The 16,051-nt window shown below is 44.2% G+C and overlaps 1 protein-coding gene across 1 annotated transcript; it reads right to left on the minus strand.

Moving 5' to 3' along the window:
- Positions 1-1,833: 1,833 nt before the first annotated feature.
- On the minus strand, positions 1,834-15,814 carry LOC110308437 (uncharacterized). Its single transcript, XM_085831000.1, has 5 exons — positions 15,663-15,814; positions 14,688-15,556; positions 8,755-8,881; positions 8,493-8,553; positions 1,834-7,546 (listed from the first exon to the last, which is right to left on the minus strand). Exons 2-5 carry the CDS (start codon positions 15,069-15,071, stop codon positions 6,832-6,834), a joined length of 1,287 nt encoding a protein of 428 aa, XP_085687126.1. The 5' UTR covers positions 15,072-15,556; positions 15,663-15,814; the 3' UTR covers positions 1,834-6,831.
- Positions 15,815-16,051: the final 237 nt, after the last annotated feature.

Genomic DNA, 16,051 nt, shown 5'->3' on the forward strand with positions numbered 1-16,051 from the left:
GTGTCCATTTCTTAGCAACAGCACACTAGAAGGATCCCAAGGTGTCCAGCTGATGCCTGGACCCATGGGTCACACCGCCTCCTGTACACAGCGGGTCCGTATGTGTGTGTGTGTGTGTGACTCATGAAAGAACCACAGCTGAATCCACAGCGAGTAATAGCCATGTAATATTTAACCACCGAGGATCACGGAGGGCATTGAATAATTTTTTTGTATATGTACATCAGATGAGAGCGAAAGGAATAGTTCTTTAATGGTTTCTGAGTTTTCTTTTTTCTCTTTTTTTTTTTTTTTAAGATTTACTTATTTTATGTGAGTGCACAGTAGCCATCTTCAGACACACAACAGAAGAGGGCACCAAAAACCATTACAGATGGCTTTGAGCCATAATGCCGCTACTGTAATTGAACCAGGTAGAGCGGTCGGCGCTCTTAACCACTGAGATATCTCTGCACTACTATTCCCTGAGCTTCCATTCGTCCTTTTGGCATCATCTCCATCTGAGGGGACGAGAAGGGGAAGCCTCTGTCCAGGGGAAGCAGTGGCTCCGCCAACTCAGTGTGTGATGAGCTGTGGACTCCGCCAATGATCAGCGGTCAGCCAAGCCCTTCTCAGGTCTGCATGGGGCGGGGGTGGGGACGGAACTTAGCACCGTCTTGGTCCTGCCGGGCAGAGCTGAGGTCCGTGAGACATGGAGGCCATCGAATGGATGGTGCTGCTGGGCATCGGGCCGGCGGGGATGGGGACGGGGTCCACAGGAGCTGCCATGCTTGTGTGAGGTATCCTGTGCTCACCGGGCCCAAGGCGGCAGGAGGGAAGGAGCTCCTCCTTCACCCTATGGTGTCCCCACCACGGCTGCCACCTGGCTTCTATCAGATAGGAGAAACTGATTGCAGCGTAGACATTGGACGCAGCATGGCATCTTGACCCTCCTTCCTGGTCAGCTCTGTGGGCTACAAGCACAAAGACGGTGGACAGCCTGGACTACTTGGAGAGAGAAGCAGGACATACCGGGCTACACAGTGATAGTCCTGAGACAGCCTGAGCTATGTGACGAGCGACAAGGGACAGTCTGGTGTCTGTGGAAGGAGAAACACCAGGCTCCCCCTGGTGCTTTTTCTTTCTTTTTTTAAATCGATTTTTGTCTTCTGAAGGACTTTATCCAAGTCACAGCCACTTGAGAGAAGCGCGCGGGGCCTTCTCTGGGTGACATGGACAATGGAGGGTGGCGCCCACAGTGGACAGCATTCCCCCCCCCCCCCCCCCCAAGGAGGTCTCAGGTTGTGAGGAAGTGAGGTGAGCAAGATACTGAGAATGAGCAGGGACGGGCCATGGGACTGTTGGGAGGGGAGGGGAGACCCATGGGAGGCGCCATCCCTGTGCTCATCTGACAGTAGCTGCAGGTCATCCCCCTTTCTCACACTCTTCACTGGAGGTCATCCCCTGCCTCACTCTTCACTCCTTGTCATGCCCCTGCCAGAGCTGCAGAGAAGCCAGGAGGGCCGCCGGGCATCCTGGGACAGAGGGGGAGTCATCCCTGAGGAGTGGACAGATGGGTCAGAGTGTGCAGACTGCAATGATGTGGTCGGAGAGTACACGGCTTGGCGCCCGACCTTCCTTGGTCACACAGACTCCGGGTGAGAGCCACTAAGTCTAATAGGGAAACAGATCAGGTCTCTGCACACATAAAATATAAACTCTACAAATTATCATTCCTATCAATATGTTTTTAAATTAAATGACAGTGCAGGAGAAAAAAAGTCCTGTGAGAATCAGTGCACATGATAAAAACTACACTGGCAAGGTAGATAACAATAAACACTTATATGGAAATAACAATTAAAATGATGACATTTATTGAATAAGAAAAATTAATACATGGGTGTTCAGCCTGCTGAATATCTGTGCACCATGCTTACAGCTCAAGTTAAGGAGGTTTGTTAGCTGTCATGTGATTCCTCTGAGACCCCAACAAATGTTCCTAATGGAGAACAGATCTCTCCTGCCCACACTATACTTTTGTCCTTCCAACCAAGCGTGCTCCCAATCTAAGAGAGAAAGTTCTGGAAACATGAAGTGACAGTTACATGAGGTAGGCATGCTAATTCTCTTAGGCTGTCGTCATGCATCCATGCAAGGCTCCTTTCAGTCACATGATCACTGATTGTCAGTTTGCAACAGATTTGTCACCTCTCATCTAGGAAAACAATGCAGACTAGTCCCATCAGATGGCATATGCAATTGACAATACCCTCCTGGTTGTGAAGGTGAGTAAGAGAAGGGGGCGGACAACCAGGTAAGCAATGTTGGGAGGACAGAACTGCCTCAATGTTCACATGCACCTGGGGAGAGTTAGTGCTGCTCTTTTACTGCTGGAGAGCTCATAGCACACTGAAGAAGTGTTTCTTCCAGTGCTTTGTTCTTGTCAAGCTCCCGAGAATCTGATTTCTGAGACTGACAGTGAATCCGAGTCAATGTGTGGGACAAGAAGCCTTGTGGGACTCCAGACTGGTGCTGTAAAATCAAGGATAAAAAGAATCTACTGTCACCTGATCTTCATGTGAGTCGGGGTGCCAGGTCTTGACCTACAGAAGCTGAGACATCTGCTTTTCTATTCCTCACTTAATCTGGAATCTGTCTTATGTCCTCATGTAATTGTATTACTGTGTGTTCCAATTGAGATACTTTATACTTTTGCTATTGACTTTATTTTCAAATAGCTGTAGAAGCAGAGAATCAAAGCACCACCTGAACAAAAGGTTAAGGGAATGTGGCCAATTTGAATTTGTAACTGAGCTGAGATGGTTGTGAGGCCCAAACTGCTCTAAAAGTATTCTGTACTTGCCTAATGTATTAGTCAGTTCTATAGAACAGCAAACTGCTAGAATGAACTTCTCTCTATATGAAGGATATTGTTTAGAATGACTTAGAGGCTGCATTGGTCCACCCAATTCAACAATAAGTAGCTATGAAGGTAAAATCCAAGGATCCAGTAGTTTCTCAGTCCATACGGCTGGATATCTCAGCTTATCTTTAGAATAAGCTGGAATTCCAAAGAAGCTAGCTCTAATGCCAGTGAATTTAATGGACTTGCTATCAAGGTTACATGACACAAACGGCTACAGCCAATGGCCTGTGTCAATCATCTGAGCTGACTTAACTCTGAAAGTGCATTGGACATATTTTCAAACCACTTTATGATAAAATTCTTGGAGTGAATAAGGATACAAGGGATATACCTAAGCATAATAATGTCACTTTATAGCAAGCCTATAGCCAACAATAAATTAAATGGAGGGATATTTGAATTAATTCCACTAATTCATAAGCAAGACAAGGTGGTCCATTCTCTTCTTATCTATTCAAAGTACTATCTAAAAGTTTAGCTAAAATTTAAGGGGATGAAAGTTATATGAATTAGAAAGGAGGAAGTAAAATCATCTTTATTTGCGGATACGAGAGTATGCATAAGTGAACCAACATTTTCTCAAGGCAATTCTTGTGCTGATAAACACTTTCAGAAAAGTTGGATACGTGATTAACTAAAAAAATACAAACAAAATAGAGACATATTGTTTGAATTGATTGTTGACACTTGTCCCACTTTTTTTCTACATAATAAATAATCTTGAGTAACTCAATATAAGTGTGTTGGCTAAGATCTTACCAAATTCTTTGTAGTCACATATTACTTTCAGTATTATGGAAGGTCCTCAAAGACTACTGTGATATGCAAAGGCTCTAATAGATTGATTACATACTAAAGAGTTTACTCTTATTTAAAGATACCAGAAAGTGCAAAACTTTAACACATTGTGTTTGTGAGTTCTGTTATGTATTTGAAGATGACTATAATATCTAAATGTTCAGAACAAGCAAAAGAAACTTGTCCTAAGCACTACCTTTTTGTTATCAACCTCCATTTAACCATAGATTGAAACTAAGTTCAAGTCCCGGGTCACAGGGGAGTGTATACTTAACAATACCTGGCCATCTTTTATTATTCAAGTTTTGTTCCCCAAAACATAACTACTGTTTCTAACCATAATTTCTGCTATTGACGTTTTATTCCTCAAAATAAAATGCCTGTTCCTAACTACAAAAAGACAATGGGTGTGATAGGCTAAACCAGAAAACCTGCATTCTGTATCATCTGACATAGAGTAACAAAAGGAAATCCTGATTGGTGGGAAATGTAGCTTAAGGTTTTTCTCCTGCACATGTTTTCTCCTGCACATGCAGGCAGACATAATGCCGGAGAAGGAGCTGAGAGTTCTGCATGTTCATGAGAAGGCAGCCAAGACAAGACTGTTTTCCAGTCAAGTAGTTGTAGAGGCTGTTTGTCCTGGCTGGCACTCCAAAGACCACCACCATAGCAATTCACTTACTCCAAAACAGTAACATCTACTCCCACAATGCACATGTCCTAATAGGGCCACGCATATCCAAATAACCACAGCTTAATCTCTATGAATTCTTTCATGCATTTAAATATGATTAGGACAGGCAAAGGCTTTACCACATTGATAATATTCAAAAGGTTTTGCTCTAGTATGTGTCCCTTTATGTATTCAGAGTCTACTGTGGCATGTAACGGATTTCCCACCTTGCATACATTCACAAGATTTCTGTCCAGTTTGTATTGTTATGTCTTTGGAGACTATAATATGCAAAGGCTTTTCCACATTCAATACACTCATAAAGTTTCTCTAAAGTGTGTGTTCTTTTAAGTATTTGGCGAGTACAGTGACATACAGAGGCTTTACCCATTCATTACAATCACAGGGCTTCTCTCCACTATGTGCTCATTAATGTATTTAGAAATGAGTGTTATATGCAAAGGCTCTATCACACTGATTACATTCTTAAGGTTTTTCTCCTGCACATGTTCTTTTATGTATTCAGAGATGACTGTGTCCTGGAAAGGCTTTACCTCATTCATTACATTAATGCAGTTTCTCTACAGTATATGTTCTTTTATGTATGCAGAGATCATTGTGACAAGCAACAGATTAACAAACTGATTACACTCATAGGGTTACTCTCTTGAATGTGTTCTATTATGTACTTGCACATGGCAGTGAGTTGCCAACATATTACAGCATTGATTACATTAATAAGGGTTCAGTCCAGGGTGATTTCTCTTGTATATGTGTAAAGAATTATCACATGCAAAGGCTTTACCATATTGTTAATATTCATGTGGTTTCTCTCTTGTATGTGATCTTTTATGTTGTTGCAGGTAACTGTGATAGGCAAATGATTTTCAACACTGATTACATTCATAAGGTTTCTCTCCTGTATGTGTTATTGTTATTTTCACGTGGACATAAGGAGATAAAAGAATGTGTCAAAATAACAAGTTATGGATTGTGATTACTACTCTTGGTTTTCAATTTAAGATCTAAAAGGAAAAGCTTAGGTCTAGGCATGGTGGTACATGCCTTAAATCCCAAGAGATGAGAGTCAAGCATATTTTTGGTTCAAGTATTCCAGGTACAGAATAAGTTTCAGGTAAAGAAAAAAAAAAAAAAAAAGAACATTTATCCCAGCATGCAGGAGACAGAGCCATGCAGGTTTCTGGGTTCAAGGATAATCCACTGAGCAAGTTCCAGGAGCACCAAGCCTAGGCAGTGAAGTTGTTGAAAAATAGAAAGTGGTGATAATGTAATAGAAGGGGTCATGTTCCAGCCCTAGAAAGCAGCAGAACTCAACAGCATTCATTGTCCATGTGGCTCTGTCTTTAGAGGCAAGAATAGAAGGGACTACTGAGATCATTGATGTTGACTAGCTGTAGCTGAGAAATTAGAGGTTATGAAGAAGAAACCAGCATCACTGAGGTGAAATCTTCTGGGAAGTGTTTCTGAGTGTCAAAGATGTGCTCTAGAGATCGCCAAGGTTGGACTTGTGGTGCAGCTGGACTTGGCCATGTGTAAGCATCAACCAGGTGGTGCTGGTTTCAAATGCATAAGGTTGTCACAGAGAGCTGCTGAGGTGTGGTACCATTGAGTGAGCATAAGGGGGCTATCTGTGATAGGCAAATGATTTTCAACACTGATTACATTCATAAGGTTTCTCTCCTGTATGTGTTCTTTTATAATAATGGAGATTACAAAGTTGTGAAAAGTCTTTACTACACTGATTACATTCATGAGGTTTCTTACCAGTATGGGAGCTTTTATGTTTTGGAGACTAGTGGGTTATGCATAGGCTTTAGCACACTGACTACATTCATAAGGGTTCTCTCCAATAAAGGTTCTTTTACGCTCTTATTCTCTTGCTTCTCTCTTGCCCTCTTCTTCCCCCTCTCCCCACTCTCTTCCCCCTTCTCTCCACATGGCCATGGCCAGGCCTTCCCCACTCTCTCCCTCTCTCTGCCTTTCTACAATAAACGCCTTAAAATTAAAGCAAACAAAAACAAACAAACAAACAAACAAACAAACAAAAGGTTCTTTGATGATTTTGAGACAAGAACTTAGTGCAAAGGCTTTTACCACATAGATTACATTCATAGGGTTTCTCTCCGGTATGTGTTCTTTTATATTTTTGGAGACTTATCCCTTGTGAACAGGCTTTACCACATTAATTTCATCCCTAAGGTTTCTCTCCAGTATGTGTTCTTTTATGATATTGGAGAGTACTGTACCATGAAAAGACTTTACCAAATTGAATACATTCATAAGGCTTCTCTCCAGTATGTGCTCTTTTATGTCTTTGGAGATGACTGGGTCTTGCAAAGGCTTCATCACATTGATTATATTCATAAGGTTTCTCTCCAATATGTGTTATTTTATAACATTGGAGGTGACTGGGTGTTGCAAAGGCTTCACCTCATTGATTATAAGGTTTCTCTCCAGTATGTATTCTTCTATGATATTGGAGTGTTCTCTCTTCTGCATAGGCTTTACCACATTGATTACATTCATAGGGTTTCTCTCCAGTATGTGTTCTTTTATGTCTTTGGAGATGACTGGGTCTTGCAAAGGCTTTACCACACTGTTTACATTTATAAGGTTTCTCTCCAGTATGTGTTCTTTTATGATATTGGAGATGATTCCCCTGTGAAAAGGCTTTACCACATTGATTACATTCATAAGGTTTCTCTCCAGTATGTATGCTTTTATGTCTCTGGAGATTACTGGGTATTGCAAAGGCTTTACCACATAGAATACATTTATAAGGTTTCTCTCCACTATGTGTTCTTTTATGTATTTGGAGATGACTATGCCATACGAAGGCTTTACCACATTGATTACATTCATAAGGTTTCTCTCCAGTATGGGTTCTTTTATGATATTGGAGATGACTGGGTCTTGCAAAGGCTTTACCACACTGATTACAGTCATAGGGTTTCTCCGCAGTATGCGTTCTTTTATGTCTTTGGAGTTGACTGGGTCTTGCAAAGGCTTCATCACATTGATTACATTCATAAGCTTTCTCTCCGGTATGTATTCTTTTATGATTTTGGAGATGAATGGGTCTTGCAAAGGCTTTACCACACTTATTACATTCATAGGGTTTCTCTCCACTATGACTTCTTACATTCCTGCAATGATATTTGGCACATATGAAAGTTTTACCATACTCATTATACCCTGATAAATCATTTTATAACATCCTTTTCTTATATGAGATTTCTATATAATTTATTTCATGTATCTGAATAAAAATGGAACAACAGGTACATTGCTCCTTTCAATAGCCTTATGCTCACATGGTTTTATCCATTCTGACACTTGATACACCCATTAAGAGAAGAAGAATAAATGAAAGGTTTCCACATTGCATTCACATCATATGACTTTTTGTTTCTTGTAGACATGTGGTATATGGATTAAGGTTTCTTCATGAAAACATTCCTGACACTCATAAGCTGACCAATAAACCTAGCAATGTCACTACAAGAATATGAGTATCACCAACTTTACAATGAACTATTTGCTTCTCAGAAGGTTTGGATATATATTTATCACTATTCAATGTGCAACATCTAAATATCATGAGACTGTACAGATTAGTAGTTCTACAGCATAGCTCTAATGGAGCTACAAATCAAATAAAGCGATCTCTTAAGGCATATTTCCTTGTCTTCTTTCTTAGAGGAATACCTTGCAAACAAAAATTAGATAATTGACATTGAGGTACATGATTTTGTGAGAATATTATAATTATAGCTATACTTAAAGGACTGATATTTTACACTCTTGCTTTTCCTTAGTGCTTCCAGAACATATTAAAATTTCCTCAGAAGCATAGTTGTATCAGCTTGCACATGAAAATTACCTTTCATGCTGAGCGGTGGTGGCGCACGCCTTTAATCCCAGCACTTGGGAGGCAGAGACAGGCGGATTTCTGAGTTTGAGGCCAGCCTGGTGTACAAAGTGAGTTCCAGAATAGCCAGGGGTACACAGAGAAACCCTATCTCGAAAAACCAAACCAAACCAAACCATAACAAAACAAAAACAACACCCCCCCCAAAAAAAGAAAATTACCTTTCATGACTTGTAGAACTTTGACATTGTTCTTCAATATGATGATCTTCCCAATTGTAGCCTAAAACACAGTACCAAAAAAAACCTAATGATATACTATTGGAAATTAGACAAAATTCAAGTTCTTGTGAATTCTCATAGCAATGAGCCTGATTTATTCACCTCAATCTTCCTTGTTTTCAATTGAAAGGGCAGAAGTTCATCAATAACCAAGAAACATTTGTTCTCTTATTTTGAAAAGCAAGAGAAAATTCAGTCCTACCTATAGCAATGAGGTTCCAGTAGGTCTCCAGCATCACTTCTTTGTAGAGAATCTTCTGGGAAGGATCCAGCAAATTCCACTCTTCTTTAGTGAAGTTGACATGCACATCATCATAAGTCACTGAATCCTAAAATATCCCATAGTGTACAACACAAAGCATGATACTGACATCACTGTAAAGTAAATGTACACTTCCTCCACAATATATTCATATATTTTTGGAGCTTCCTCCACTGATTTCTTCACACAGAATTTATAATCTAATCATCCTGTCATTTTAGAAGCAACTTGAAATATAGTGTTCACCTGTGTTGCTTTTGCACCTTTTGAATAGGAGAAATTCGAAAAAGAATTTGAATAAGGTTTAAACAGTTACAAATGGAGAGATGAAAATACTAGTAATATAAATGTTGATCATAAATAAGCAACATAGGGCCGGAGAAATAGCTCAACAGTGAAAAGCTCTTCCTGGTCTTCCACATAATGGTGGTCAATTTCTAGCATTTACGTGGAGACCAACAACAAACTGTTAGTTCAAGATCAGGAGTTATGCCGGGCATGGTGGTGCACGCCTTTAATCTCAGCATTTGGGACGCAGAGGCAGGAGGATTTCTGAGTTTGAGGCCAGCCTGGTCTACAGAGTGAGTTCCAGAATTAGCCAGGGCTACACAGAGAAACCCTGTCTCAAAAAAACCAAAAAAAAAAAAAAAAAAAAAAAATCAGGAATTATGAGGCCGTCTTCCAACAATACTAAAGATGATATACACACATGATATTCATATTTATGCACACAGGCAAAATGCTTCTATTTATTTAAAAATTTCTGAACAAACACAAGAGTTAGGCAGAATGTCACACACCTAGAGTCCAATGACTCTGAAACCTCAGGTAGTACTGATGTATGATCATGAGCATATGCCATCCTGAGAAATATTGTACCATCTATATATAAGTGGCCAAATTTTAAAATTAAAGATGTGGATTAAGAGCTGCACAAACACATATACTTATTTGACAAAAATATATCAGGTGGCTTATATGGTTTCTATACCTACTATCAGGACAGAAAGGGCTTCACAGAGAAACTCTGTCTTAAAAAAACAAAAACAAAAGAATAAAGTAAAAGTATAAAACAATGAAGCTTCCAAAATAGCTTATCATTAAATCGCAAATGTTTATATTTTTAAAGATTTATTTATTTTCTGTATGTGAGTCTTCAGACCCACCAGAGGAGGGCATCAGGTTCCATTACAGATGGCTGTGAGCCACTATGCGGTTGCTGGGAATCGAACTCAGGACCTCTGGAAGATCAGTCAGTACCCTTAACCACTGAGTCAACTCTTCAGCCCCAAATGTTTATACTTTTGTGAATACCTCTTGTGTATCTTATGTGATATAGGGACAGAGTTCAAGTGGTGAATGTATGGGAGCATGAGAAGAAAGCCAAAGAATTAAACTAATCCACAACACAGTAGACACACACACACACACACACACACACACACACACACAAAACTTTGTCCAGTCTAAAAGAAACACAGGGGCAAAGACGGATCAAAGACAGAGGGAATGGCCAATGAAAACTTGCCCAACTAGGGACCCTTCCCATGGGCTAGCACCAATCCATGACAGTATTAGTGATATTCTGTTATGCTACCACACAGGAGTCTTGTATAATTGTCTATTGAGAGGCTCAACCCAGCAGCTGACTGAAACAAATGCAGAGAACCACAATCAAACATTGAATGGACCTTGGAGACTCTTATGGGAGAGTTGGGGGAAGGATTGAGGGCCCTAAAGAGGATAGGAACTCCACAGTAAGACCAACTGACTCAACTATCCTGGACCTGTGTGGACACTCAAGAGTCTGAGCCACCAACCAAATAGCATATACAGGTTGGACTAAGGCCCCTGGCACATCAGTAGCAGATGTACAGCTCAGTCTTCATGAGGGTCCTCCAACAACTGGAGCAGAGGCTGTCCTTAAAGCTGCTGCCTATCTTTGGAATCTGTTCCCTCACTGAGCTGCCATGTCTGGCCTCAGTGGGAGAGGATGCACTTCACCCACCAGAGACTTGATGTACCATGGTGTGGGGATACTTATGGGCCCACACCTCTAAAAGGGGAAACAGAGGAGATTGGGGGGAGGGACTCTGTGAAGGCAAGGGACCTAGAGTTGAGACAGTGATCAGGGTTATAATGAATATATAACTTATTAGAGAAACAAACAAACAAACAAAAAAAGCAAGAAAGTAAGTAAGAAAGAAATTTTATTTTTAACTCATACACACTATCATCTCCCCAAAAGGAATCTGAAAAGGCTCCTCCTACAAGAACTTCCACAAGTTCCATCTTATCTAGAACCCCCCCCCCCTTTTTTTTTAATCAACTGCATTTAGACCCTGGACACTATAGGCTCATGTTCATCCTGTGATGAAAATGCATTCAGTCTACAGTGATCCTAATAGTGTGTAGGAGATCCTGCACTGTTCAATGTCTAAAGTCTCTTCTGACACTTAAGGCAATATTTGAAGGCCACACACACAGGATGGACTGAGGCCCCCACCATATATGTAGTTCATGTGCTACTCAGTCTTCACGAGGGTCCTGCAACAACTGGAATGGGGGGATGACCCTTAAGCTGTTGCCTGTTTGTCCAAACTATTCCCCTAACTTGGCTGCCTTGTCTGACCTCAGTAGGAGAGGATGTGCCTAACCTGCCGATTTGACATGCCAAGGTTGAGGGATATGCAAGTGGTTCCCACTCTCCCTGGGGAGATAAAAAGGAGTCAGGTATGAGGGATTGTGTAATATGGAATGGGGAGGGGTTAGCGATTGGAATGTAAATTGAAAAATAAATAGCCGGGCTTGGTGGCGCACGCCTTTAATCCCAGCACTCGGGAGGCAGAGGCAGGTGGATTTCTGAGTTCGAGGCCAGCCTGGTCTACAAAGTGAGTTCCAGGACAGCCAGGGCAATACAGAGAAACCCTGTCTCAAAAAAACCCAAATAAATAAATAAATAAATAAATGGGAAAAGTGAAGAAATATATATAAATAGAATAAAAATATACAAATTAGTACATAATTTTAGATTTTGCCCTACTCAGTATCTCAGGGAAAAAGCTGAGTAAGAAAGATTTTTGTCCAAAATATCAGACAAATGACCTCTAGCTAAATTTCTCACAAAGTCTATTTTCTACTGGCATACTATAACCTGAACTTCCTTTGGCTGCAATACTGTCAACACTCAAATCTTCCAGGTCCTATGAGAACAACCTATTAAGCTCCATGTACAGCTTTCTATGACTTTTGCCATCTCATTTTCTGATATTTTCCACACTCCTTCAAAAGAGAACATAGATTCTAACAACAAAATCTCATTTTGATACCATTTTTTGGGGGGGGGGGTTGTTATTGTTCTAACTTGCTACTCTGCTGCTGTGATTGAATCCTGAGTTAAAATCATCTCAGGTAATAAATGGTTGTTGTACATGGTTCTGTCAGATCACAGTCCATCATTCTGGAAGGTTAGAATAGAAACTAAAGGCAGAGAATGAAGGGGGAAAAAAATGAAGGACAAACACTGTTTCCTGTCTTGCTTTCTTGCTTGGTCACTGTCCCATTCTCATCTAGCTTCATCTAGCCCAGACCCACTTGCATAGGAATATTGACACCCTCAGTGGAAGAGCCTTCCCATATCAATCATCAACACTCTCAGAGATACAGAAAGCAGGCATTCTGTTGAGGGCACACGCTCAATTAAGGCTCCTTCAAATGACTGTAGCTCTGAAATGTTGAGAATTTAAGACAATTATGACACAGAGACAGTAATAAATGAGGAACTTGTAAAAGCCCAAAACCAATGAGCTAACCATATCAATTATAGGAGGCCCTGACACCACAAGAGGGAGTTGGAGTTGGGGCTGAGTCAGGACAAAATGGGAAGTGCAGCTAGCTCAGTGCAAGGAAGGATACACTGAAATGGGGAGTTCAGAGCCTGTGCTGCCCTGGGGTGAGCTGTCTTTAACCCTGGGTTCCTAGGCCAGTAAGACTAAAGAGATGGCTAAAACAGCAGGAAGGTGAACAGAGGAGCAGATTGCCCAACAGACCTTGAAATAAGACTGCTGGTCTAAGGAAGATATGATAACTTTGTTGAAATGGATGAAGAAGAACTTTCTATCTACTGACAGCTCCAAGTTCAAAACTACAGTCACATATGGCCTGGGAACAGAGTCAATCACAAGGGGGATAAATGAGGTCTTTGTCCTTTCCAACCTGTAAAACAGGGTAGGGAGAGCTTGATTTTGCCCTGGATGCTGTCTTGAAGAGCTTTCCGTCATGGGCAGTGTAGGTCCTGGTCCTCTTGGTAAGGATTTAACCCATGGTGAAGGTAAGTAACTAAGTTGATTTAGATGGAAAGTCTTCCTCTCAGTCACAGAATAGTAAAGTGTCACACACATAAAAGACAGCCACAAGGGGGAGGTAAAGGCTACCCAGCAGATTCCTCCATTTGCACAGAGTAGAAAATGAAGATAGGGTGGCAGCTGTAAATTTGCTCTAACCTTCCCAGCAATTACTACCACGGGCACACCGTCCCCTATACCAGACTCTGGAACATCTTCCAAGCCCTTTGTGGCTATGACTCTCCAGAGTATCATTGCAGTGGTGTTCCACAGTCGCTTTGGTCATCACCCTCCACAAATACTCAAGAAAAATCCAAAAACCAAGGCACACAGAGAAAAATTTGACAGACAAGCCACTGACACAAAGAACAATGACTCATCTTTACAGTCAGCCTTTCAAGATGATATCATAAACAGCCAGGCCCTGGGGGGAAAGGGGGCTTCGAGGAGGGGGAGAAATACAAGGCAAGGATGCTGCGGAGGAGGGTGGGTGGGGGCTCCTCCCTGCAGGCCTGGACCTGCAGTGGGCAGAGGGCAGGATGGAGAGGACAGTTGAAAGGCACAACTGCAGCATCAAAGGATGGGGCAGGGTCAGGGGGTGCCAGGGTCACAGGCAGAGATTCAGGCCACTCTTGACCCCTCTGGTCACTCTCACCCGCCCCATCCTGCCCCGCAGCAGCTGTGGTCCCGCCCCAGCCCCCACCCCTGGCAAGGAGTTTAGCCTGAACATTTTTAGACTCAGGTCAAAGCAGCTGCTCCGAGATGACCCCGCAGACCAGGCTTTTGACCCTCTCAGGCCTCTTCCGAGTCACTCTCAGGTGTGCTGGTTGGGAAACAGCTATCAGGGTTGGTGCACCTCTCTCCCCCTTCCTTCCTGGCAGTGACCCTGTGAGGTCACACTGTCCGCCGTGGCCACGCTCCCTAACCATCGCCACTCAGGTCCCTAACGGGGACACGGAGCCCACACATGGCATTCACGAAACAGTCCCGGGACACCCCTGATTCCGCCCTACCCACCCCCGCGCCTGCCCGAAGTCCTGCGGAACCGGAACAGAAAAACGAAGTTGCAACCCCAGGCCAGTTCCACCGCGCCTACGGCACTGCAGGGTCATCCAAGTCACCACCCAGGGAACTGTCACACATGCCCTCGGGGGTCCGGGCGGGGGTCCGAGTTCGGCGGGGTGGGGGTGGGGTCACAGAGTGTCTCTGGGATGGCGCGGTGCTCCCTGTCCACTGAGGTGACCTCTGACATCCCACGCGACCCTTGACCTGTGATTTGGAGCTGCCCTCACACTTGACCCCGATATCATACGTGAACTTCTAACCTGTGACCCCAACATCTATATTGCCTTGTGACCCCGACTGTACCGGTATACGCCTATCTTCATCCTCTCACAGCCTCGGCCACTCCACGTTCTGGCCCCTCCCTCACCCACCGGCTAGGGCTTCCCAGGACCTCAGGTGTCCTCCTGTGACGTCACAAGCCCCCCCCACCCCCCCGCCGGTCCAGGCTTCCACATTGTCACTCACCTCTCTAGGTCCTGTCGTCTTCCTCCTCCGGCCTAGTGCCGGTCGGGCGCAGGCGGGGGCGCCAAGGGACAGCGCGTGGGCGGGGTCAGCGATCGCGTGGTGGGGTGTTGTGGCGTCGTGGGTGGCGGGGTCGGGAAATTCGGAGTCACGAGTGGAGCGTTCACGATTAGAGAGGTCAAGGGTCTTGGGGTCGGGACTCGCAGGGTGGGGTATCACGGGGTCACGGGTGATCGAGCCAGAGGTCGCAGGGTCCGTGGTCGCGTCCGGGATGCGCCGCAGCCTCTCCAGCAGAGCGCAGTGTGTATTGGGATCGCTGATCCAGCACAGGAACAGCTGGTACACCTTAATCTGCAGCCGAGGCTGCAGCGGCTTCCCAGGCGGCATGGCGGCGATGGAGGTGCGGGATGGGCCAACAGACTGGCTCGAAGACCCGGGACACGCCCGCGGACACACGGACCCCGGAACAACCGCTGAGATCTGCGGCTTAAAAACCGCGCTCTGGTACTAGTGACCTATTTCGGCGCGGCGTGATGGCGTCACAACCCCGGGACCAAAACAAAACGGCCACCCTGAATGGTAACTTACAGGGCTAAGACTATAACCAGGCGGCGTAGCTTTCGGCCAAAGGGGATCAGTTCACAGGGTGCTAAAAGCGGGCGCGCAGCGATTGCGTCACCAGGCGGGACGACAACAAAGAGGCGGTGCTGACGGACCCGGGCCAAGGTGTGAACAAGGTGGCTGCTGTCAGTTTCGAAACAGTCTCGGCAGCCACCTTAAAGAATACGGGCCAGCAGTGATGGCGTCACCGGCTTCAACCAAAACAAGGCGGTCGCGCAGATGAACGGGGCGTGTGAGGGTACTGTCAGGAGCTGCAGCAAAACAACAAAAACAACAGGGCAGGCCCCACCGTGAGACTCGGGTGGCCCGTGACAGCACGAACTTGCTTCGTCACATAACAACCCCTAGCGGGCTCACCAGTCCAGGGGAGTAGCCGGGAGGTCGCCCTCGCAGTCTCCCGAGGAGCTCGCGATGGTGGGATTGAGGGGGAAACGAAGAGACCTGTATGCATGCCCACTTCCAAACTCAAAGGCCAGTCCCACAACCAGGCAGATGGACATGCGCACTAGTGCCCACTCGCTGAGGGGGCCGGGACACATGCGCACTGGGTTTTCCATGCTGCTGAAGCAAATACATAGTGCGATCTTCCAGTTGGCATGCGCATTGGGTGAGTTGCACAGTGCTGAATAGCACCTGCACACTGTGAAGATGCTGGCTGAGCCTCCCCACGCCCTCAGGAAATCTTAGTCACTGAAACACAGGCGGGGGCCTGGTCATCACTCAACCCTGTCAGTCACAGTGACAGA

This window comes from Mus caroli, unplaced genomic scaffold, assembly GCF_978045245.1.
Source record: "Mus caroli unplaced genomic scaffold, Mus_caroli_1 scaffold_15, whole genome shotgun sequence".
Classification (NCBI taxonomy): domain Eukaryota; kingdom Metazoa; phylum Chordata; class Mammalia; order Rodentia; family Muridae; genus Mus; species Mus caroli.

What these genes read in the sequence shown, in the direction of transcription:
- LOC110308437 (XM_085831000.1), bottom strand. Translation starts at nt 15,071, where the DNA reads ATGCCGCCTGGGAAGCCGCTGCAGCCTCGGCTGCAGATTAAGGTGTAC. An exon ending in AGACGACAGGACCTAGAGAG is followed by an intron (nt 8,882 to 14,687) that starts GTGAGTGACAAT and finishes GGGATATTTTAG; the next exon opens with GATTCAGTGACTTATGATGA. An exon ending in CTGGAACCTCATTGCTATAG is followed by an intron (nt 8,554 to 8,754) that starts GTAGGACTGAAT and finishes ACTGTGTTTTAG; the next exon opens with GCTACAATTGGGAAGATCAT.